The 25,955-nt window shown below is 42.0% G+C and overlaps 1 protein-coding gene and 1 pseudogene across 1 annotated transcript in view; one reads left to right on the forward strand and one right to left on the reverse strand.

Moving 5' to 3' along the window:
- Positions 1-1,328: 1,328 nt before the first annotated feature.
- Positions 1,329-25,767, reverse strand: LOC126931559 (40S ribosomal protein S26-like; annotated as a pseudogene).
- FAM234B (family with sequence similarity 234 member B) overlaps positions 25,503-25,955 on the forward strand; it is a 37,101-nt gene continuing 36,648 nt past the window's right edge. The window contains exon 1 of the mRNA XM_050748227.1: positions 25,503-25,802. Coding sequence (XP_050604184.1) covers positions 25,766-25,802 — 37 coding nt within the window. The 5' untranslated portion in view covers positions 25,503-25,765. The remainder of the gene's footprint in view (positions 25,803-25,955) is intronic.

The raw sequence follows: 25,955 nt of genomic DNA on the forward strand, positions 1-25,955 counted from the left end.
AAAATCAACCTGTGCATCCCAGTTCCCATTGGTGCAAACCAGTGATTTTGATTTTGTACTTCAGTGCATGCCCTTAACCTTGGCGAAATGTCTTTGCCACTTCTTTCTGAGATGTACAATCCTGAGTGATTGCTCCCTCTCTGAATGTTTTTGACTCCCTGCTTAATCTTCTCCACTTTTGGCATTCTTTTGCATACTTTGAGGTTCAAGGTTTTAACTGTTTCCTAATTTTACCATGTATTATGTTTGTGTTTGCGTTTCTCCTTCTCCTTGCTATTTTTGGATAATTTTCTAAGAGGCAATAGAGAAATTCTGCTTTTACACCACCGTATTTAATTGAAAAGATGGAATCTGCATTTTGAAGGTTTCAGTGTGATAGATGACCTCAAGTTCTTTGATGTTCTTTCCATTGAGAGGTGGGGTCTACCTCCACTTCCCCTTGAATCTGGACTAGCCTCAGCCACTCACTCATATAACTAATAGAAGGTGGCAGAAATGACGCAGCATGACTTTTGAGTTAAGTCAGAGAGTCCTGCAGCTACTGCATTGTTTGCTGGTACACTTGCCCTTGGAGCCCTGAGCCATCATGTAAGAAGGCTGCCATGCTGAGAAAGCCTAAGCCACAGGGAGAGGCCACATGGAAAAGCTTGGTTGATAATCCCAGTTAAGCCCAGCATTCGAGTCATCCTAGCCCAGGTACCAGACATGTCAGTGAAGAAGACTTCATCCGTAGACATTTGAGACATCCCCAACTGCTTAAACCTTTCCAGTGGCATCCCCCAGACATTGTGAAGCAGAAACATGCCATCCTCACTGCGCTCTGTTGGAATTCTTGACCAATGGAATCCTTAGGTGTAATAAAATGGCTGTTTTATGGCATCCATGTGAAGGAGGATTATTATACAGCAACAGACAATCAGAATGTCTGGTGAATCTTTTGTACAATAAAATTTGAAAACTACTGTCTGAGATAATTTTCACTGTACCCAAGAAAGTTGACGTCATGGTTGTATGGTGTTTTAACCTGGCTAAAGTCAAACAGTTCTCAGAATTTCCTTCCTTGTGTGGTTCCAGGTTGGAGCTGGCCACAGAAGAAATTTGTGCAAGCTTTTAAGGGTGGAGATGAAGAAGCAGTCACTTTTAATGCTCTAAAGGACAGTGTAGGGCATCAATTGCCATTGCAACCCAGACACATTATCACTGATCTGCTGATTTACCTTCTTGGCATGGATCTGCAGCTCCTTCAGCTCATTTTTTTTTAAAGTATAATTCCCAGTTTATTTTTCTCCAGAGAATAGTCTGTCTTCAGCCTTTAAGAACTCAGCTCCTTACGCGGGTTTTGGTGGGGGTCGTGCGGCAGCATCCGCAGGTCTAAATCTGGTTGGGGGTGTTCGGTCCTTACGGGCTTCATGAGGTCAATTCCTAATTTGTTGTGAACTGGATAACTCACACAGTAATGCAGCTTCACATACAGCTTGGGAAGCACATAGGCATCGAAGATGTTCATTTCAGGAACGTCCCTGACTGTTGCAGCCTCCACTGTGTTTCAAATGACGAATTTCTTAATGGCCTTTTCCTTGGGCACACATTGGGCACAGTTCGTGCAGCAAATAAGCTGCATGTGGCTGCGGCCCATTTTGGCACAACCATTGTTCCTTCTTTTCTTTGTCGTCTTGGAGGTACGGACTGGAGACTCCTTCAGCTCTTGATGGACCTCTTTGAGTTCTGGGTCAGGCGAGAGTGCTGCTCCATGGTGAAATATGCCAAAGAGTAGGATAGTTAACAGAGCCCTGGGGCAAAACAGTAAAGGAGTATTGCTGCTCATCTCACATTAAAAGCAAAATCCTGAAAAACATTTGGCCCTCTTTCTTGCTGAGGATTGAAAAGAATGCCCTTGCCAACTCCATAATGTAGACCAAGCAATACAGGGTTGTGTTGTCTATTTCAGTTAAGGTGCCATATTGCAATGTATCTGGGTTGCAGTGACAATGGGATGGCAGCTGTGTATGGGACTACAACGTTGTTCAGCTTTTATAGGTTTAAATTAGTAGTCCAGCAGGCAGTTAATTTTTTTCTTTTTATTTCTTTCAGGGCCAGAAAAGCAAATTAAATTGGAATGTGATGGAGACCACTATCCCTGCCTCCTTTCCTTCGTTAAAGGTGGCACTAATTTCTGTAATTCTTTTCAAGATGTGGCTTTCCTTCTGATATACCATCATGGCTGGAAGAGAAGACATAGGTGAGCTTAGAGGCTTCCACTTGGTCATTTTTACCATAATAACTCTAATACAATAGGTCAAGAAAGAAATCTGAGGGTTTTTCCAGTTTTTAATTATAACCATCCCAGTTATGCACTCAGGGGTCTGACCATCACTGGTAGGTTTATGTAGCCCACGTACCCACTGTGAAATAGACTTGGACAGGGACTCCATAAATCTCCTGGCTTTCATAAGCTCTTACTCTAACCTGGGGACTATGCTGGCATTTCAGACCCCCTGGCAGAAGTATCAGCTAAGACTGTATGTCTAATGGCTCTCAAAAATCTGGGTGTTTCCCTTTTCCCTAGTATATCTGGAAAAAGGCTGCAGGTCCCTTTGGGGAGGGAATGGGGGCATGCTTATTGTATGTATTTGCAGTGGCATTGCAGGATTCTTTATCAAGGAGGTTAGACTTCCTCTGCAATCAGTAGGCTTTAGTTCTGAGAACTGGCCTGAGATCTGAAATATAGGATTGCAATTACCCATTTGGTGACTGGCATCAGCCTTTTGTTCACTAGCTTTCAATTTTTGTGTGGTTATATAAACCAAGTAGTAGTCTAATTGGCTGCCCTTCTGTATTGCTCTTATTGGCCATTGCCACAGATACTAGTAGGTCAAGAAACCTTGACTGTCACTCTAGCTTTGGTCTGTATCACAGTAATTATGTTCCTCCTGACTTTTAAGATTAGATGCCACCATCTGGTCTCTGCTATTCTTGAATCTTATCATCCCCATTGATAATAGCCTAATTCCATTGCAAAATCTCTTGCTCTCAAATGTACTAAGACATAAGATACACAGATGTACTAAGGGACAGTTATGGCTGACCTCAAAAGACGCTGGCGCCTCACTACCACTGTTATTACTTCCTGTACTGGTTATTACTTTGGCCTTCCTGGGGGACCCAGTCAGGTGTTAGGTTCTCTGATTCACATCGCAAAGGATTTTAATATGTATACCTTTCTAACTTGTTGACACCTTTCTCAACACTCTGTTGAGGCAGTTCCAGCATTTCTATCTTATGAGAGATTGACACTGTATCCAAGCCTCGAGGAGTCGTCCCAACAACACTTTAGGACTGACTACAAGTGTCCTTATCAGGACATTAAGTTTCAAGTCATGAGTCATGAAAGAGTGCTCCCATATCATTATCTGCTCCCTTAGCTCACCTTATATTCTGCCCTCCCCAGTCTAACATCCTTAAGCTCCACTGCCATAAGCACTCCAATTAGTATATGTTAACCAGGTCTTTAAACTTGTTCTGTGTGTATATAATATGCTTCAGGAGGAAGAATCTTCACTTGAGTTGTGCTGCGCCTTGTTCCTGTCACTGGTTTGGAGGTAGTTAGGGAAGATAGAGTTAGATCTTGAGAAGGACAAGCACCATTTTGTGAAGCACCTGCTTCACATGAGCCCTCTGCAAGGTCTCCTATTGAATGGCGGCTCTTCTCTTTTAACAAGGGGGAAGAACCTTAATCCTTCAGGTTGGTGAAAAAAAAATCTCAGTAGGTCTCTTCTGTCAAGGTCACAGATCTGGTATGATAATCGTGAGAATCAGAGACTAAGATGAGGATATTTGGTTCAAGGTGGTCAGGTTCATGCAACCAAATATCCTCATCTTAGTCTCTGATTCTCACGATTATCATACCAGATCTTTGACCTTGACAGAGGAGATCTATTGAGGCTATCATTCAGTATTCTTGGAGCTCTGCTAGCCTGGCAATTCAATTCTGGGCTTGCTTTTGAATAGCATCTGCCCTGTGGCTACAAAGGATAAGAACCTCTTCAAACACTACCATGGAAGCTTTCTCACTTTCACGGTATGTCTTGAGTTGTCAGCTTAACCTGCGCCCATCTGTGTTTTTTTCCCCTTTTTCTTCAAGACCTCTAAAGCCGTGAACAAAAGTCAACCAAATTCATAGTTTTTATAATTATCTCTTTCCTGCTTATCCTACTTGGTGCTTTTTAAGGCTGACCAGTAAGTGACCCAGTCTCAGCATCTCAATCTGAGGGTCTGCTTTCTAGAGCTACTTCTTTATTTAACTGTTTTTAAATTGACAAATAAAAGTTGCATATATTTATGACATGCCACATAATTTTTGAAATATGTATATATTGTGGAACAGCTGAATTAGCATATGTTTTATCTCACATACTTACTTTTTGTGGCAAGAATGCATAAAATCTACTCCTGGCAATTTTCAAGTACATCACACATTGTTATAACTATAACCATGTTTCACAATCACCATCTAATGTCGTTATATTCTATGATAGATCTCTTAAACTTATTCCTCCTATGAAACTGAAATTTTATATCTTTTGACTGACATCCTCCTTAAAGACCTCCCTACCCCTCACCATTCTACTCTCTGCTTCAATGAGTTTGATTTTTTTCGATTTCACATCTAAGTGAGTTCATGTGGTACTTCTCTTTCTGGATCTGGCTTATTTCATTTAACAAAATGTCATTCAGATTCATCCATGTTATTGAAAAGGACAGGATTTCTTTGTTTTGTTTTCAAGACAGACTAGTATTCCATTATGCAGAGCCACTTCTAGTACCAACTGTTTAGCCTAGGTTTCTTCAAAGTGCTGAGCCTGAGACAAGGCTTGTGCAATGGTCATTATTTTGGAAAATAATACTTCAAAAAAGAATAAGGGAAGAATGAAGCAGGAAAGGAGGGAAAGATAACTTAAGAGCACCTTACTGAGTGGATGGCACTGTGGAGAACTGGAGATTAATCCTTGTTAGGGACCCTCTGGGAAGTCATGTGCAGCACATTTAAGAATCATCTACTTGAAGGGGAAGAAGGGAATATTTATCACTGACTCCTGTACATTGCTGGCTGAGGATTGTCCCATGGGATATAACTCTCACATTTCCATTTTTTGGAAAAAAGTATTTGGTTCTTTTTTATGTTTTAAAGATGATCAATGAGACTTTTAAAAAGGTATCATTATGAACTTATGGATTTTAACATATTTAAGTCTCTCTATTGTAATCATTACTCTTATTGATAATGTCCCATCTTTGGCTATTGTGAGCGCCTTCAAATTGGTTCCTGTGACCTTTTAACCTGAATCCAGCAGACTTCAGTAGCTTCCTTGTTTTCTAGCGTGTCAAGGTCTTCTAGGCTCATTCCTGCTCCAGACACGAAATCATCCATTTTCCCAAGGAGCCCTTCAGAGATCACGATCTGGCACTAGAGGTCCTCGTTGCTATTGGGTTGGTCAATGTATGAAGATCTGTTTCCTGGACAGAGCTAGAAATATGTTTTTGTTTATGGAAAAGAGAAATACCTCATGAGTTAGTACTCATATTTCCAATTCAAATAAAATATTACAGTTTTTCTTTACCTACCTTCTTTGATTTTATATTTGCACTTCTTTACTCTTTCTAATTAACATAATTACTTATTTGCTTGTTAAAAGAAAAACTTTAGACACAATTGAGCAAAGAGGGATTCACAAATCGGGGAGCGTTCCCATCTCCCGGAGCCAGAATAGGTTTAGAGCAACTGTGGAGCTGTCACGTGGTTGGATAATATTTATGGACAGAAAAAGGAAAGTGGTGGACAGAAAACAGAAGTGAGGTACAGAAACAATTGGGCTGGTTACAGCTCAGTGTTTGCCATGTTTGAACATGGTTTCAACAGTTGGGAACCTGTGATAGGTTACAGTCTGTTTACATATCCAATTAGGTTACAGTCCACTTTGGGTCAAACTTAAAATATGCAAGGAGGCAGCTTTAACTTAACACAGTTTAACCTGTTCTATTTGTATATATAATTGTTTCAAACATCATTACAAAATTACTTATTTTCTATACCCTATCATATATGTGTGTATGATAGTTTGATACTCACCATATCAATATTGTTATTAACAATATGAGCCCTGAATACAATTTAAGATTTCTTTGCAATTCTATTTTTCCCCTTAGAACATATCCCATTAGGAGGGTACAGTCAAATTAATATGTTTTGAAGTTATTGAATTTTTTTTTTTTATTTTTTATTTTATTTTATTTTTTTTGAGGCGGAGTCTCCCTCTGTCGCCCAGGCTGGAGTGCAGTGGCCGGATCTCAGCTCACTGCAAGCTCCGCCTCCCAGGTTTACGCCATTCTCCTGCCTCAGCCTCCCGAGTAGCTGGGACTACAGGCGCCTGCCACCTCGCCCGGCTAGATTTTTGTATTTTTTAGTAGAGACGGGGTTTCACCGTGTTAGCCAGGATGGTCTTGATCTCCTGACTTTGTGATCCGCCCATCTCGGCCTCCCAAAGTGCTGGGATTACAGGCTTGAGCCACCGCGCCCGGCTGAAGTTATTGAATTAATTGGATATCACATTCTCTATATGTTAATAGTTAAACCATCCCATCAACTTAGTATTTGTTTTCAATTTTTAGGAACTGATATTTTCCCACCTTTATTTAATTTTATTTTTAAATTATGTAAACCATTTATGTGGTTTGTAAGTCAAAAGTTCTAAAACAAAGTATATTCAGAGAAGTTTAACTTCTAACCCTATTCCCTCTAACTTGTTTTTTCCTTCCATTTTTCATTAGAGTTTAATTTATTCTTCCAGTTTTTTGTTTGTTTGTTTTTGTAGAGACAGGGTCTTGCTCTGTCACCCAGGATAGAGTGCAGTGGCATAATCACAGCTCCCTGTAACCTTGAACCCCTAGGCTCAAGCAATCCTCCCACCTTGTCTTCCCAAAGTGTTGGGATTACAGGTATGAGTCACTGTGCCTAGCCCCTTATTCTTCCATTAAAAAAATCTATATATATGTATAGATAGATATATTTGCATTCCTTCCTTTCTTAGATAAAAGGTAGACTACTACACACCTTAATCTGCACCTTGCTTTTTTTCACTTAATCGTACTTGATGCAATTCACTTCATAATGATACTTAGAGATTGTATTCCTTACTAGAGCTTCACAATTCTCCTTTTTGTGAACTTATTAAGATATAAATTGAAGACGGTGCAAGCAGATTTGGAAAGCAACTGCGTCCTTAACTAGAAGGATAGATTTATCACTTGTTGCAATGTGGAAGACCGCAAAAGGAAAAAATTTTTGGAGAAATATCAGAAATTTAGTGGACGTATTTTGCTTGAGATGTCTATTAGACATGTAAGAAGAACTACAAATAGACAGTTTTGGATACCCTAGTCTAGAATTCAAGGGTGAGGTCCAGGCTAGACATATAATTTGGAAGTTAATAGCTGGGGAGTTTGGTGAAAGAATGGAAGAGTAAATGCTCTAGGCTGGTCATTTCTCCCCTGATTTTATTAACTCCTAAATGTAGGAGATTTGGGTTGCCTGTTTTTAGCCCCTGGACTCCTGTTTCACTGATTTCCGTGGTGAACAGGTAGGCAATCACTGTCTGCAAGCAGAGCAGGAAAGGCGCAAGAGGAAAATGCAATCTTGTTCTCGCTAACCTATGTCCCCTGCCAGTCTTCTCTCTTGGGCTATTGTCAATCCTTCTTCCCCCATCCTCTTCAGGTGCAGAACTTCCATCTCCCAGGGTTTCTTACTGTTGATGTAATTAGTTCCTGGAATCTATGCTTCCTTCTTAGCTTCTGCTTGTTTAATTCTGGGGAAGGAAGCCGGTAACCCATGCCAGTTTTCCATCTTTGCAGGAACTCGAAATTCTATTAGATTTTAAAAATTAAACAGGGGAAAGAATTTTTTTTAAGAGAAACAAGATGAGGAAACTGATTTATCATCTCTTTCAAATATCCTGTGGAACTATTCCAAGGAGATTGATTCTGATTAGACTCAGCCTGGGGAAAACAGGGATTCAACAAAGCTGGAAATTGCGTACTGGCTGAGAAAATAAAGAACTGACTACTTGCCAGGAAACAAAAAGTATTCTATGTGAAGACACGCTTTAACTCTAAAACCTTTCTGAAATTTTACCTTGGGTAAACATGTATAGTATATCCTTAAAAGCTACATTTCCCCAGCCTATGGTAAACAAGGGGAAAGATACCGAGTTCATCTCAGATTATTTCTCTTCAATCTTGTATGATTCACTACTGTTATGTAGACAAAATGTTTTAATATTATAAAGTCAAGCATGAAAACCTACAATCAAAATTAAATACGATGAACATTAAAACAAACAGGAGAGGTAGTTTATAAAGTTAAACTAAATGACATAATTGGAAGTTAATAAAACTTAAATAGATGTTAGAAAAGTTTTCTGATGGAAATTAATATCTACATTTTTATATAGTTTCTCTTAATTGGCTATGTCCTTAGTATACTCTGTTTTTTGTTTTCTATTTTTGTACTGGTGGCTTTTAAACAACTTTTACAAGAAATATGTTTATTATCTACCAATACAGATGAAAAAGGAGTCAAAAGTGAAAGTTCCCCTATGATAGCAGAACCTTCCCTTCATGGATGCAAGGCAACATGCCTCCCAGAGATAACTGCCCTTGACAGTTTAGTATTTATCTTTCCAGACTTTAGAAACACAAATTAACATTTTTACATACACATGCATATATTGAATACATATGTATTTCAGATATATGTAGAGAGATAATTACATCTCTATGTATCTGAAACTTACGATGGGTATGTTTCGATATTATTAGTACATTTAGATCTATGTCTTTATTTGAAATAGCTAAAATTGATTTTGCACATATATTTATAAATTATATTTTATTTCATTGAAAAATACACACAAAAAGAGAAAATTAAAATGAATCTGCCTGTGGTCCCAGCTACCCTGGAGGTGGAGGTGGGAGGCTTGGGCCTGGGAGGTGGAGATTGCAGTGAGCCAAGATTGTACCACTGCACTCCAGCTTGGGTGACAGAGCAAGACCCTGTCTCAAAAATAAAACAAAATAAAATAAAATAAAATAAAATAAAACAATAAAAATAAAATAGAATAAAATGAACCATATCTTTTTTATTCCTTTTTAAAATAAAACATTATAAAAGTAATCTGAAAAAGTAGTATCTGATCATTGGTCCCAGTTGTATCTCTTCTTTTCTATGTTGCCAGTTTGTATTTTTTGCACATTCACTAAAAGAGAGAAGAAATTCACAGATCTGTAAGGCTAAGGTGTAAAAAGGAATACATTTGTAATGGAAGCAAATAAACTCTTGAATGCCTGGTCTTTAAGACTGGGGAGTGGAGGAAAATATATTCAACAATTTATCAAATGAGAGAACAGAGATGGAGGATTAAAATTAAGGTTAAAAAGAGAATTTCAATGCAATTATATGGGACAGGCAGAAAAACTTCATGCAAAAACCCTTTCTTTAAAACGTTTACTGTTATTTAAGGTTGGCTTTGTAATGAAGAAAATAGCTTCATTCTTAGAAATGAGAACAAACTTCAGGTTTTTCAGGCCAACCAATGTAGAAAAACAAGAAGTGAGTTCTGTGATGAGACAGGTTGAAGTAGCCTCCAGTACATTCACTTCTCTAAAAATAGCCATTTTTTTCATGACAAAATAGCTACAGAAGAATAATGAAAATTGCCATTCTTGGTCTTTAAGCCTGTACTAGTGGAAATGGAAATTTTCTCAGCTTTTAGAGTCCATATCTAAGGTCTTTAAAGACCTAAGCCCATGCAGTGAGAGAGAAAACATTTGTGAGAGGCAGGAGGAATTAACTCCATAAAGAAATACCTCTCAAGGGAATGTAAAGCTTGATTGCAGAAGTGAATATTAGCCTCAAAGGAAAACCTTTTGCAGTAAAATGATAAAACTTCATGTACTTAAGGCAAAGGGAAGGGGAAATTTCTTTTTTGTTTTGAGACAGAGTCTTGCTCAGGCTGGAGTCGCTCAGGCTGGAGTGCAGGGGTGTGATCACAGCTCACTGCAGCCTCAACCTCCCAGCCCAAGCAATTCTCCCACCTCAGCCTCCTGAGTAGCTATGATCACAGACACGTGCCACCATGCCTGGCTAATTTTTTTTCTTTTGTGGAGATGGGGTCTTGCCATGCTGTCCAGGCTGTATTTTTGATAAAAAGAAGGAAATAGCGTCAAGCAAAATTTCCGAAGAACCCTGCATCAATATTTCAGGCATTTTCAGGGTTGATGTATGGAGCAGGGATTCAGCATTGCTCTCTCTGTCTTCAGAAGACAGCATCAGTTTTCCTGGGAGGCAGTCACAGGTGCAGTCTCCAAGCCCTACAACAGCGGCTATCTGCTGCGTGCTGAGTTCTGGGGAGCTGAGGATGTCCCAGCAGAGATAACATGACTGAGGATTAAAGAAGCAATTGCTACTCACTGGGGATTAGATTTGTAGACCTCTGAGATCCCTTCCAACATTGAGATCAAATGTTATTAAAAGAAACAACCACACACACCCACCAATCCCCTGCAGCAGGGCTGAAATTGGACCTGGGTAGGGGTGAGGTGGGGTGGCTATGTGGGGTGGGGAGATGGTAGGGTTGGGGGAAGACCTGGGGAAGTGTTTCTAGCAGAGCCTCATCAGTAGAAACAGTTTGGTTTCAAATGTATAGCTAAATTCCCCAGCATGTGGTTGGGGCAGGTTCCCCTAGGAGAGAAACAGGGAATAGCAGGGGTATGCTTCCTCAGTGGGCATTGCAGCCACTGGAGGGGACTTAGATTTCAAGGAGGACACCCCATAGCATGGCATTCTCTGAGGCATAAGGCTCAGAATTAGGGCCCCTTTTGTGTGAGGGCTGTACTGCTCTTCACTCTAAAATTGTCCTTCTGGATTTACTGAGAAGGCATGAAATTAAAGTTGGTAGGTGAATAATATCTCTGGCAAATACATGGTGTTTAGGAGTAAAGAAGTTTTTTTGTTTCTTATTCCATCTTAAACTAAATGTTTGCCAAATTTTCTCCTGCATTTCTTCACTTAAATTAAAAATGAAGAACATGTAGTTTTTTGAGTACCAGAAATTGCGAGAGATGATAGATCACCAATGAGATGAATATGTTAAAACCTGAGTAATGATGTAACGGAAGATAGATTGAAAGTTAAATTGTTATTCTACTTGGAAAGAATTATGTAATACAAAACTAAAGGGCAATACAATTCTTCAGTGTCTAATATTTTAGCCCGAGTTTCAAGGTAAAAGAGAAAAGATGTATACAGATTTTCTCAATAAGAAAACTCAATTATAAGTTTTTTACGGCTGAGAAAAAAATGTGTAGTCTTAAAGAACAAGTTTGGCTTATGTGAAAGTTCTCTATGAGAAATCTATTTGTCTCAGAACCTCTATTACTGAAGGAGAAAGTAGCTTTATGTAAATAAAATCTCTGGAATAAGACAACAGTTTCATGACTTTCAGGCCAAAGCATAAAAAGAAATACAGAAACAAGTATTTTTTCACTGACATAAGTAGCATTATGCACAATCTCCTGAATAAAAGAATAAAATCTTAGATTTTTGAGGCGGAAGGTGGTGGGGAGTAGGATGAAAATAAAATATTTGTGATGGTAATAAGAAAACAGCTTCATGTGAATCTCTCTAAGAATCCTACTTAAAAATCTTCAAGCTATTGACAAGGCAAAACAAACAAACAGCCAAAAAAACCAAACAAGTCTTTAACTCCAGGGTAAAAGAAAGAATGAAAATGAAATGTCTAATTTCATGGAAAGGTAACTCCATGCAATATCATCTGTCTAAGAAATTCTCCTGGATTTCATTTTCAGGCTCTTCCAAAATTAGGACAAGAGCCCTTTCTTACCTAGGCTGTACCTTGGTTTTTTTGATCTTGAGATAGAAATTTCAGACACGGAGGGACAGACGCCATTAGAGAATTTGTTATCACCTTTATCCTCAACATACAGTACCAGGTATGACCCTTGTGGCTCCTGTCCTCTGCCTGAAGAGGCCTCTTTGAAGTTTCCAGTGGTCCTTGGCCCACATGTGGTGAGTCTTTGTTCGTCAGGACGTGGATAAAAGACAGGTTGCCGACCCCTTGCAATTAAGTGTCTGCAGGCACAACCTAGTGACTATTTCAAGAAGGATTGCTTTTCGCTTCAAATATATTACTTTGTTCAAAGCAGATCCTGTGGGTTTACAGAGATATCGCAGCTTATCCTCTACTTCATTTGGTTCACCGAAGGACAAGTGTATGCCTGTCCTCTTAGAAACACGAAAAAATACAAAGCACAATTTCCCAGCAAAGAGGGACTCTTCATGGTAAAGTTGTGAAAAAAAAAAAAAAAAGTCGACGTTTTCCTCTTTGTGTCAGATGTGCAGCCTGGCTTTTGGGAAGAGCTTTATAAATCTTGCAGTGCCTTGTTTAAGAACAATAATTAGAAATGGTCTGTTAATCCCATCTGCTTCCCAGGAGGAGAAAGAGTCACTACAGGGATGGATTAGGGCCTCTCTCCAATCCTACATAGGGACATCTGCAAAGACTCTCGTAGTAAATGTTAAAAGCTTGGCTAGAGAAGAAGAAAGTCGCCTTAGAGAGAATCTCTTGAAGATAGAGCAAGAAGTAGATAAGATAATACTACTGGGCAAATATACTATATAAGAGAACAAAAATTCACGTCTACTAAGTAGAGATAAACCTAAGGAATATTTATGATTACTGAAGGTTCAGGGGACTCAGTAAATTAATACCCATCTTCTCTGCATAGCTCTGAACTGGGAATAGACTGAAGAGATGGGCAGATGGAGATAAAATATCAGCTTTACTATTGAGAGAAAGCTATGCTGAATGACATGGCTTAGATCTGTTGCAAAAGGGACTTGCAAATTCTTTATTTGAATTGGAGAGGTGTACTCAGGCTAGCACAGCTGGACAACTGAAGGCCCTTAAACCACAGCAGAGTAGAACAAAATGTGTGCTCTCTGAAGGCAGGCACATTACCCTTTAGTCTTTTCTTCCTTGATCTCTCTGTGGCATTTAAAATAATTGACCACGCTTTTCCCACAAACACTTTTTTGCTTGGTTTCAGGGACACCAAATTTTCCTGGTTATCCTCTGATCGTACTGGCTATGCCTGCTGCTTTCCCTGGCTGGTTCCTCCTCTTCTCCCTGAACTGTGAATGTTGAAATGCTGCAGCGTTCACTCTCCCCTCCCCTCCTGCCTCACACATGCTTTTTGTGATCTTATTCAGTTTCCTGACTTTGGGTTATGTGCATTAGCTACCAAATTTACTTCAAATCTACCAAATGACTACCAAATTTATATCTCCACCTAGGACTTCTCCCTGAACTCCCGAGATTCATACATGCAACTGCCTAGTCAACATTTCCACTTGCATATCTAATTGGATGTTGAATTTGACACATCCAAAGCCAACCCCTGATGTCTCCTTCCCATCCCACTCCCCTCTCGGTCTTCCCCTTCTCTAGTCTTCTGGTTGCTAGGTCAAAAGACTCACCACTGTCCCTGACTCCTTTTTCTCTCATGCCATACATTCAATTCTTCAACAAATCCTGTGGGCTCTACCTTCAAATTAACTTAAGAATCCTCCCACTTCTCCCCACCCTCAAAGATACTACCCTAGTCCAAACCACCATCAGTTCTGGCTTGGGTCATTGTGATAGTCAAAAGTGATTTATCACTCCCAGTACTCCCACAGTCTGTTCTCAAATCAGCAAAGTGATCTCAACAGACACTTTTAAAATCTAAGTCAAATAAACACTTCTGTGCCCCAAAGCTTTCAAAGTCTCCCTATTTAATCTAGACTAAAAGCCGGAGTCTTTACTTTTCCCTACCAAGTCTACAGAATCTGTTCCTACTCTGGCCATATCTGACCTCATGTAATCTCTAATCTGTCCCCAGAACCATCCTTTCCTGGTCGGGCACGGTGGCTCCCACCTGTAATCCCAGCACTTTGGGAGGCCAAGGTGGGTGGATCACCTCTGGCCAGAAGTTTGAGACCAGCCAGGCCAATGTGGTGAAACCCCACCTCTACTGAAAATACAAAAATACAAAAATTAGCCAGGTGAGGTGGCAGGCACCTGTAATCCCAGTTACTCGGAAGGCTGAGGCAGGAGAATCGCTTGAACCTGGTAGTTGGAGGTTGCAGTGAGCGGAGATAGCACCACCACACTCCAGCATGGGGAAAAGAGTGAGACCCTGTCTCAGAAAAAAAGAACCATCCTTTCCAGCCACCTTTTTGCTGGTCTTCAAACAGGTCAGGTATGCTTCTGCCTCCAAGTTCTTGTTATTCGTGATGCCTCTATTAGATCTTTCTTCCCATATCACCCTCTTACTGAAGCCTTCCCTAACCATCCTATTTAAAATTGGACATCTGCCCACCACTCCCTGCAACTTCCACATCGCATCTCCCCTTCTCTATTCTATTTTTCTGTAATACTTACCACCATCTGACACAGCATGTATTTTACTTAACTATTTCTCTTCTCCCCTGCTTGACCCCATAGCTCCCACAAACACACATGATGTGGACAAGGACTTTTGTCTGTTTTGTCTGGTCTGACATCCCCAGCATCTAGAATAGGGCCTTTCAGTAACGACTGCTCAAATATGTGTTGAATAAATAATTCTATTTTTTATATTATGTAATATTATTTATTTTTTTTTGAGGTGGAGTGTCACTCACTCTGTTGCCCAGGTTGGAGTGCAGTGGTGCTCACTACGACCTCCGCCTCCCGGGTTCGACTGATTCTTCTGCTTCAGCCTCCCGAATAGCTGTGATTACAGGCGCATGCCACCATGCCTGACTAATTTTTGCATTTTTAGTAGGGATGGGGTTTCATCACGTTGGCCAGGCTGGTCTCAAACTCCTGGCTCAAGTGATCCGCCTGCCTTGGCCTCCCAAAGTGACGGGATTACAGGCATGAGCCACCGCACTCAGCCTGAATAAGTAATTTTAAAAATGAATCAATGAATGAATCTCAAGGGGAAGCAGTTGTGCTAAGCAAGACCTGCTTTATTCCTCTGAACACCAGTCAGGAGACTCACAAGATACTCTAGTGAAAACCCTTCCCTATGGGAATCTGAGGGTTGGGGACTAAGTGTTCCTCTAAAAAATGATGGGAGAAAATTTATCACAATATGTCTCTTCCAATCAGGCCAGTGTTGTTCTTTAAGATTGCGGAAGTGGAGAAAAGATGAGCTTCATGCAAAATCTCTCAGGAGAAGAATAAAACTGGGGTTTTAAAAATTGAGTCAGAGAAAGAAAGAAAATGATTTGTGTTAGGTAATACCTTCCAGAAAAATCTAAACAATCCTCCTTTGGTCATTAAGGCTGGGGTAAGAGAACAAAAATTAATCATTTGATTAAAGAATAAAATTCCCAGATCTTGAAGACTGAAATATAAAAGGAGAACATTTATGGTAAGAAAGAAGAAAAAGAAGTGAGTGAGATTTTATGAACTGGACAAGTAAAAAGTAGCTTTTCATACAGAAATCCTTGAAAACTTTTCCAGAGCCTTTAGTTCCTTAAAGATAAACTCTTAGAAGGAATAAAACATAAAAGAAGAAATAAAAATATTTGTGGTGGCAAAGGTACAGTAGATTTATTTGTCTCACAACTCTCTCTAGTTTGTGGTTACATGCACACTTTTAGCTCTGCCATTGTGATTATTCCTCTCAAAACCTCAACTGGGCCAGGCATGGTGGCTCACACTTGTAGTCCCAGCTACTTGGGAGGGTGAGGCAGGAGAATTGCTTGAACCAAGAAGGTCAAGGCTGCAGTGAGCTGTGATCGTGCCACTGCACTCCAGCCTGGGCGACAGAGCGAGATTTCATCTCATAAAAAAAAAAAAGTAATTATTCTTAGGTAATTCATAAAATTACATTAAACAATGTGCTTCAAATAAAGAAAGCTGAAAGTGTTAACTGTGTAGGAGTGAGACTATGGATAGTATTTAGCATGATTGTGTGTTAGGGAGAATTTATTTTTATATTTATTTATTTATTAGTTTTTGAGATGGAGTTTTGCTCTGTCGCCCAGGCTGGAGTGCAGTGGCGTGACCTCAGCTCACTGTAACCTTCACCTCCCATGCTCAATCAATTCTCCTATGTCAGCCTCCCAAGTAGCTGGGATTGCAGGCACCGGCCATCATGCCCAGTTAATTTTTGTATTTTTAGTAGAGACAGGGTTTCACCATGTTGGCTAGGCTGGTCTCCAACTCCTGACCTCAAATGATCCACCTGCCTTGGCCTCCCAAAGTGCTGGGATTATAGGTGTGAGCCATCGTGCTTGGCCTATTTATTTATTATTTATTTTGAGATGGGTTCTTGCTCTGTTGCCCAGGCTGGAGTGCAGTGGTGCAATCAGGGCTCACTGCAGCCTTGACCTCCTGGACTCAATCAATTCTCTTGCCTCAGCCTGGGGCTACAGGTGTGCACTACCATGCCCAACTAATTTTTACATTTTTTGTAGAGATGGAAATCTCCTTATGTTTTCCAGGCTGGTCTTGAACTTCTGGCCTCAAGTGATCCTCCCATCTCAGCCTCTCAAAGTGTGAGCCACCACAGCTGACTGCTAATTTATTTTTATATAGTATAGCTCAACTGATGGCTGTTTACCTTCCCTTCATGATAGCTCAATTTAGAGGGAATTTTTTTCCATATATTATGTATTGGGCTCTCACCTAACGCAATGGTTCTAGATAGCCCTGGCATCTCTCAGGGGAGAAGAGAGCCAGGAAGCCTCAGTGTCTATATGATTTGGTCCAGTCCCCAGGTGAGAGCTGACAGAGGCTGCAGGAAGACCAGCTGCTGGGGGGGGGGCAGGAATGTGTCAGGCTGGGTATGGGTGACTGTCTCATTTGCAGTCAGGCTCGCAGAAGAAACAGGAGCTCTGTTATTCTTAATAGTTTGTGTAATAACAGAAAAATAAACAGGACCCGTATTTTCTTTCTTGTCAGAACGGGAAAGCAGGTGAAAAGCGAGAATTTGTGCACACGTTGTGTCTGGGAGACAGGGCATGAGTATCTGAATCCATCACCAGGACCTTTTGCTTATAACTATCTGGTCTTCCTGTCTTCATTCATGTTATCCTCCAGTTTATTCCCTGCATAGCAGCCAGTTGGATCACATCAACTTTTCTAATTAAAGTCCTTCAGTGTCAAGGCACCTGCGTGATCAGGTTCCTGTCTGCCTCTTGCTTCTCACATCAGCTTTCGGAACTATCCTTAGGCACACTGGTTTTCTCCATAGAACCAAGCTTCTCTCTTTTCCTTCCTTCCTTCCTTCCTTCCTTCCTTCCTTCCTTCCTTCCTTCCTTCCTTCCTTCCTTCCTTCCTTCCTTCCTTCCTCCCTCCCTCCCTCCCTCCCTCCCTCCCTCCCTCTTTCTTTCTCTCTTTCTTTCATGGAGTCTTGGTCGCCCAGGCTGGAGTGCAGGGGTGGAGTCTTGGCTCACTGCAACCTCTGCCTCCCAGGTTCAAGCAATTCTTGTGCCTTAGCCTCCCTAGGAGCTGGGATTACAGGCATGTGCCATCACGCCTGGCTAATTTTTTGTATTTTTAGTGGGAATAGGGTTTCACCATGTTGGCCAGGCTGGTCTCGAACTACCGACCTCAAGTGATCTACCCGCTTCGGCCTTCCAAAGTGCTGGGATTACAGGCATGAGCCACCGTGCCCAGTTGAACCAAGCTTTTTCCTGACTCGACCTTTACACATCCTGTTCTTCAGCCTTACGTGAACAACTTCTACCCATTCTTCAGGCCTCAGCTTAAGTATCAGTTTCTCAGAGAGTCATTTATTTCGTCACTCCCCAAACTAATCTATGATGTCCCCATGATTCTTTCTCACAGTACTAGGTTCTTTTCCTTCATTGTGCTTGCTGCACTTGGTAATGATATATGTATTTATTGCTTGCTTAATGTCTGTCTCCCCTAGATTGCAAGGCCTTTGAAGGAGCTTACAGGATTTGTTTACTATTCTACATCCAGCTCCTTGAAAGCATGGGCTAGGAACGGCCTCATGAGCGTAATTTGATACTAAGTGTCAACTTTTCCTATTTTGTGTTACCATTTTTTTTTTCTTTTTTGAGACACAGTTTTACTCTTTTTGCCCAGGCTGGAGTGCAATGGCACGATCTTGGCTCACTGCAACCTCCTCCTCCTGGGTTCAAGTGATTCTCCTGCCTCAGCCTCCCGAGTATCTGGGATTACAGGCATGTGCCACCATGCCCGGATAATTTTGTATTTTTAGTAGAGACGGGGTTTCACCATGTTGGCCAGGCTGGTCTCAAACTCCTGACTTCAGGTGATCCACCCGCCTCAACCTCCCAAAGTGCTGGGATTACAGGTGTGAGCCACCACACCCGGCCTTATAATTCTTTACAGATGTGCAGAGATGAAATGGCCAGAAGTAATTATCAGAAATGCTGAGTCCACCTAACAGGAGGGATGGGGAGAAGTGACAGCCACGAGGCATATGTGGCGCATGTGCACGCTGCTGAGATTCACACGCAGAGGGACTACGTTTCCCTGTCATGCGGCCTGGGTGCTTGGACTATGACACTGGTATGGAGAAGAGTGGTGAAAGAACATGAGAATATTTGCATTACATAAAGCAGGGAGTATGCTTTGTTTTATTAATTATATTTATTAATTATATTTATATTAATTATAAAATCCAGTTGGGCATAGTGGCTAATGCTTGTAATCGTAGCACTTTGGGAGGCTGAGGCAGGCAGATCACTTGAGCTCACAAGTTCAAGACCACCCTGGGCAACATGGCAAAACCCCCATCTCTACAAAAAATACAAAAATTAGCCGGGTGTGGTGGTGCACACCTATAGTCCCAGCGCTCGGGAGGCTGAATTGGGAAGGATTGCTTGAGCCTGGGAAGCAGTGGTTGCAGTGAGCTGAGATTGTGCCACCGCACTCCAGCCTGGGCAATAGAGCCAGAACTTGTTTCAGAAAATAAATAAATAAATAAATAAATAAATAAATAAATAAATAAATAAAACAAAATAAAGTCCTCCCCCTCTTTTTTTCCTAAATTGAGTTCATTCTTTTCTCATAATGTGATGGGTATTTATTCCTACATTCACATTTATCCAATACACATCTGGGACCATATGCTATGCATTGTGTAGGGCTAAAAAGATACAAAATTTCACTTCCATTCTTTAAGAACTCAACATTTAGTATGGGAGTTTTAATATGATAGACATATATTCAAATTTAATATTAGATATTCAAATTAAACGTGGTATATATATTCATATTACAACACACAGCTGCCTATAATAAATAAGATGTGCAGAAAAATGAAGTGTTCTAGAACTTCAGTTACCTAGCCAGTGGTACCCTGATTTACTGACTTTTAGAGGATTACTTAGGACTTAACCAGTGAGCTAGACATGCAGAACTGAGAAGAGTCAACAGGGATGTAATCTAAATATGAAAAACACAGTACTGCATAGGTCCTGACTAACCAGAACATGTCTGACTAATCAGCTAGCACTCCCAACCAATGAGAACAAATGTTGGCCAAATGTCAGTTACATTCAACACTGACATCTGTCATGAATTAAGTACTGTCATAAAGGAGTTCATAGTTTGGTTACAATGCTATAAGTGAGGCAGGGATTACAAGTAGTTTTCCATTTTTGAGCCGAATCCAATTGATAGGTAGTGGCTCCCTGGATAGCAGAGTGAGGGATTCTGAAGCTATGTCTGGGCTCACTGTCAGAGTGTGGTGATTGACATGTGCCCTGGAAGAAGAAAAGACAAACTGGGCCGGGTGCGGTGGCTCACGCCTGTAATCCCAGCACTTCAGGAGGCCGAGGTGGGCAGATCACGAGGTCGGGAGATTGAGACCATCCTGGCTAACACGGTGAAACCTCGTCTCTACTAAAAATACAAACAATTAGCCGGGTGTGGTGGTGGGCACCTGTAGTCCCAGCTACTCGGGAGGCTGAGGCAAGAGAATGGTGTGAACCTGGGAGGCGGAGCTTGCAGTGAGCCGAGATTGCGTCACTGCACTCCAGCCTGGGCAACAGAGCGAGACTCCGTCTCAAAAAAAAAAAAAAAAAAAAAAAAAAAAGACAAATTGGAGCATGCATGCCATCTATCTGACGTCACTGCTTGTGATTAAAAGACAGAAAAACCTGCATTCAAATCCTTCTTCAAGTCCTCGGGAATTGTGTAACTTTGGGCAAATGGCTTTATGCATCTGAGTTTACCTTTTCTCACTGATAGACGACCTGCCTCCTAGGATTGCTGTCAGAATTCAACAAGATATTATTAGAGGGGCAATGTGGAGAACGGTGTGTGAGAATTCCACTGTATGGAATGACAACTTCCATGGAAATGTTCTGCCCATAGGATGGAGGTGAGATTCCAGCCTCATGTTGAAGCTAACGGCTGCAGAGGCAAGGAAATAAGGGAGGAGGAGGAAGCCTGAGAGTGGAACTGACCCAAGAGATCTTAGTGGTGGGGAAGAGGAAGTGATGGGGCCAAGAGCAGAGACTGGGAGAAGAGATGCATCTAACAGAGATTTTTTTGGGGGGCAGGGGTGGGGGGGGGGAATGCTACGTGCCTTGACCCATCTCCCTGGTCCCTTGAATCTTCAGGAAAACCCCTCAAGTCACAAGATGCTTGGCCCATTGCATATTTTTTTGGAAGTCATTGAAAGGGCTGATCACGACTGGCAAGGGTCCAAAACACTGTCTTCTCTTGGGGGCTGTTACCATCCATACTGCTACTACAGGTCCTTCGGTCAACATGAACACGCTAGAATGAGGGATGGGAGGACGAAGAGCTCATTTGGCCTGGGTGTGTCTGTCCTTAATTACACTGTTCTCAAACATGTGTTCCAGCCAGAGGCTTGTTAAGAAGAAGCCTTTGTTTAAATTTCAGGGCCCACAAAGCATTTTAGAGTCCAGACTCTAGAAAGTTTTATAGGCTGGAAGTCTGTGTGATCTGAGTGAGATGAGCCCTTGTGTTTTATCAAAGGACATTCTGGGAACATAAACCTGTTTGTCTTCATGACAAGGCATGCAACTCCTGGGTAGAGTTCAGTTCTCTGTGAAGAGAAGTGAATATGCCACAGGTACACATGCCTTTCAAACTTCCTGATCCCCACGCAAGACTGATTTCACAGGCTCCTTGACATCTGTGTTTAACCCCCAAATGTCCTCTGCTGGGTACCTCTTTCGCTTTTCTCAATCTCACTGCCCACATTGCTATTTGCTATGACATTTTCTTTTTGCTTTTTGGATCTTGTACTCATTACTGCTTCCTGACCCTTTTTGGCACCCATGTAGCTGAGGGTACTACCCTCCGCTTCAGATAAGTCAGTGGAGTTCAGATTTGTCCATCCTCTGCTGATAGATGTAGGAATGGCTTCCAGGAATCTCTCTGCAGAGGGAGTGAGGCGCCTCCTGGGAGAACTTCAGCTTAGACACATAAGTCGTGATGAGAAACTCAGCTCAGGAACAAAGCTTTAGTCCCTACAGCAGAAAGGCAATCCTAAGGAGAGCAGCGCCTGAACCCTTTCCTACCATCAAGAACTCAAGAAGTCAGGTCTGTAATTTACAAAGGCACGGGGTGACCAGTGTCACAGAGATTGGCTAGATGCTCCCCAAACTTGTCTCCTTTTCTTCCTGGGCTCATACCTTCCCAGCACACATATTCTGTGTCTGAGGTCTAGCCTAATAAATGTGGGCAGAAGTCACGTACACCAGCTCCAGGCCTGGCCCATAAAACTTCCTGCATGATCTGGGATGCAAATGATCCAGTGGAGACCTCTGAGGCCCTAAGGATGAAGCAGCTGGAGACAGAAGGGTCTGGGTCCCTGAATGACTGGGAGGAACAGAGCCCCAGCGCAGTCTACTTGCACCCCCACCTTGACTGTGACATAGGCAGAAATAAACTTTTACACTCTAAAATCACTGAAATCTTGAGGTTGTTTGTTACAGCAATTATCTTGCTCTGGTTGACTCGCTAAGTAACCAGAGCTCTGTCTAATGAAAATACTGCATTCAACCTGAAGGAGTAGCAGCATAGCACTGGCAATTTCCTAATAAAGTGTAACATAAAAAGGAGAGAGAGGCAGTCTTCCGTAGTTACTTTGCTCCTCACAGCTTTGACATTTTAGGAGCACTAAAATATGAGGTGGCATTCAGTGGGAGATACAGGAAGAGGCAGCAGTTTTTGAGAGGAGGCGGATTTTGAGGGGCCTGGCAGCGCAGTGGAACCAAGGAGGAAGGGAGGCGGCTGCTGGTAGATACAGTGGCATTGATTCCAAGAGGAGGTGGTGAAACCTAGCGGGGGTAGTCAGGACCAGCAGAAGTGGCCACACTGTCCAGGGAAAGGCAAGCATTAGATGGCCAGATTTGATCATAAACCCATGCAGGACACTTAGAGATTTTGAGCAGTACTTGGAGTATGACGAAGGTAATAACCAGCAATATGGGTTCCCTCTATGAGTTATGGGAACTTGAGAAGTTTGGGGAAGAACACTCTCACTGGAGATCAATGTAGGAAAAATAGAAGGTGATTTTTCTGGCTTCAGTTGTGCTTTTTCAGAAACGTAATTTCTTCAAAGAGGCACAGCCGCCAGGCAGGTTAGACTGTCCATAGGCATCCTGCCCCTGCCACTCTTGTACTTGTCAGGGAGGCAAGCCAAGTTCAGAAGGCAGAGAGGGCCCGGGTGTTTGCATTTTCCACAGTGACCTCAGTGGGTGTTTGGGCAACAAAGGTATTCACATTCCACTCGGTAGCTAGAGAGGAACTCACAGGTATTCTCTATGTAAAAGGTAAGGATCCTGATTCATTTGGCAGCTGCTTTGAAGTTTTTTCTTTAATTGAAAAAAAGTACATTAAATTTGGGAAATACTATTCTAAGCTGCAGTTCCTATATTCAAATGGAAAAAAGTTGTGGAGGGATGAAAGAGATTTCCAGAGGGACAAGGAAGACAAAGTGGGGGAAAGCTCAGAGAGCCAAGGAAGGAGGGATTCCTGGGCGCTGGCCTCCTGGCAAAAGTCATTCGGGCAAAGCTGGGGTGATTATGGAGCGTGGAGATGCCTTAAAGGTCAAGCATTGAAATCTGAGGAGCTGGAGATGCTGCATCTATTGGATGTGTGTACACTAACACATGTTTATATGTACACATGTAAGTGTGTGCATGCACATGAGCACTTTGGGTAACTACACAGTTTGAAGCAAAGTTTTTTTTTTTTCTTTTTTTTGAGACAGGGGTCTCATACTGTTGCCCAGGGTGGAGTGCAGTGGTTCAGTCACGGTTCACTGCAGCTTCCAACTCCTCAACTCCAGTAATCCTCCCGCCTCAGCCTCTCAAAGTTCTGGGATTGCAGGCACAAGCCACTGTGCCTGGTCCTGAGAAAAAGTTTTTAAATAAAACTTTACATTTTACATCTTTATTTTATTTATATCACAGAAGAAAGTACTCTCCTGGAATATACCTTTTTACTAAGAAAAGGAGACAGATTTTTCTTCTTTCTTCCTATCCTGTGTGACCTGGCTATGCCTTTCCACCCAAACTTTCTCCTAGAAACTCAAGTTCTTGTTCTGCAACTAAAATGAACATTTTTCTACATCCCTGTCACATTCACAGGTTACTTTTCTCAGTCTTCATATTTCAGGAATGTGTTTCATTTAGTTAAACTGATATCAGGCAAGCTACTACTGGCTCATGGTGACTTGTAGTGTTGCTCCTCTTAGATGACCTACATAGATGTAAAATATGTTTTTTAATCATGCCTCTAGAGATGTGGCAAGCTGTAGAAATTTTGGGTATTGTAGAATGCTGAAAGAATTAATAAATAAATACATTACTAAACCATTAAATTACTATGAAATGTATTATTTGTTATTAAGTTACAAATTCTAAATTGTTAAAACATTAAGAAATTATTGATAAAAAGAGTGAACACTTAGAAAACACTAAGTACCAGGCACTGTTGTAAGTACTTTCCACATATACATTTAATTCTCAGGAGAACTCGATAAACTAGAAACTGTTTTGTCCCCATTTTGCAGATGAGAAAATTGAGGTGGGGAGAAATTAAGCAACTAACCCTCTGCCTGGCATCTAGGAAATGAGGGAGTCGGGATTTGATCTCCGCAGGCCTGGCTCCTGGCTCCAGAGCCTGTGCTCTATCAGAGACAATGACATTTTTTTTTTCCCGTGGGAAGAAAGGAGGTGAGACTGATTGCTGGAGACTCTCAGATTACTCCCACAGGATAGTCCTGTCTGCAGTTTCTCACGGGAATTAGGCAGCCTGCAAATGAGATTATCTTAGAGCTTTTGTTGTGACCCTCAGAAGTTACATTACCTTTCTATTTCTCAGCTTTCTCTTAAATAAAACAAGGAGAGTGGGACTAGATGGCCTCTAGGATCTGTTCCAGTTCTAAGATAACATAGTATTAGCATCCCTGCACTAAAATGCTGATCTCTTGCTTGTGGGAAAGCAGCAAGTCAGTTCTTCCTTCTACACTGTGCCTGGTCCTGAGGCAAGCCAAATTCAGAAGGCAGAGAGGGCCCGGGTGGTGTTTGCATTTTCCGCAGTGACCTCAGTGGGTGTTTGGGCAACAAAGGTATTCACATTCTACTCGGTAGCTAGAGAGGAACTCACAGGTATTCTCTATGTAAAGGTAAGGATCCTGATTCATTTGGCAGCTGCTTTGATTTTTTTTCTTTAATTGAAAAAAAAGTACATTAAATTTGGGAAATACTATTCTAAGCTGCAGTTCCTATATTCAAATGGAAAAAAGTTGTGGAGGGATGAAAGAGATTTCCAGAGGGACAAGGAAGACAAAGTGGGGGAAAGCTCAGAGAGCCAAGGAAGGAGGGATTCCTGGGCATCGGCCTCCTGGCAAAAGTCATTCGGGCAAAGCTAGGGTGATTATGGGGAGTGTGGAGATGCCTTAAAGGTCAAGCATTGATATCTGAGGAGCTGGAGATGCTGCATCTATTGGATGTGTGTACACAGTCAGTTGCTCCTTCTACACCCTTCAACTAGAAGCTGCAGCGTAGGATGCTGAGTAGACACCTGTAAAGAACTGGGAGCAAGAAATGAGGGTTCCAGCTAATAGCAAACTTCAACCTCTACCTAAGAAGCATAATAGAAACACTCTTACTAGGTGCCTACTGTGTGCTGTGTGTTTTAAACAGGTCATATCATTTAATTCTCACTGCAAGCCTGTGAAGTATGTAGTATGCCTTTAATTTAAAAAAAGCAGCTGCAGCTCAGATGCCCCAAGGGACTTGCCCAAGATGGCCCAGCTAGTAAGTGATGCAAGCAGGATTCAAATCCAGTCTGCCTGATTTCAAAGACCACGTACATTGCACAATCCACACCTCCTTAAATATCTCGTTCGAATCATTTTCACTGCAAGCTTACGGGGTATTTTCTCCCCATTTCACTGACAAGGCAAGTGAGACTCAGAATGGTGAGGTGACCTGCACAGGTAGGGTGGAAGAAAAGCCTGCGGAGCTTGTACTCGGGCTTGGCTTCCCTCGGCTCTGTCCCCAGCAAGCAGGTCTCACCTTTCCCGGTGCCAGCCCGGCGCACCGCCCGCCCGGAACTACGCTTCCCGGCAGAACCCGGGCGTGCGCACGCGCACCGGGGCCTCCGCCATGGCGACCGTGCTGTCCAGGGCGCTCAAGCTCCCGGGTAAGGAGTCGCAACCTTGCGACCACCCTGTCCCCGCCAGTGTTGGAATAAGGGGAGGCGAGGCTCTGGGGTGAGGCCGGTCGGGCCTTGGCCTCAACCCAGACACAGCTGCAGGCGCCCAGTGGCGAGGAGGGTGCAGTCCCTGGGGGCTGG

The sequence above is a fragment of the Macaca thibetana genome, chromosome 11 (assembly GCF_024542745.1).
Source record: "Macaca thibetana thibetana isolate TM-01 chromosome 11, ASM2454274v1, whole genome shotgun sequence".
In the NCBI taxonomy this organism is placed as follows: domain Eukaryota; kingdom Metazoa; phylum Chordata; class Mammalia; order Primates; family Cercopithecidae; genus Macaca; species Macaca thibetana.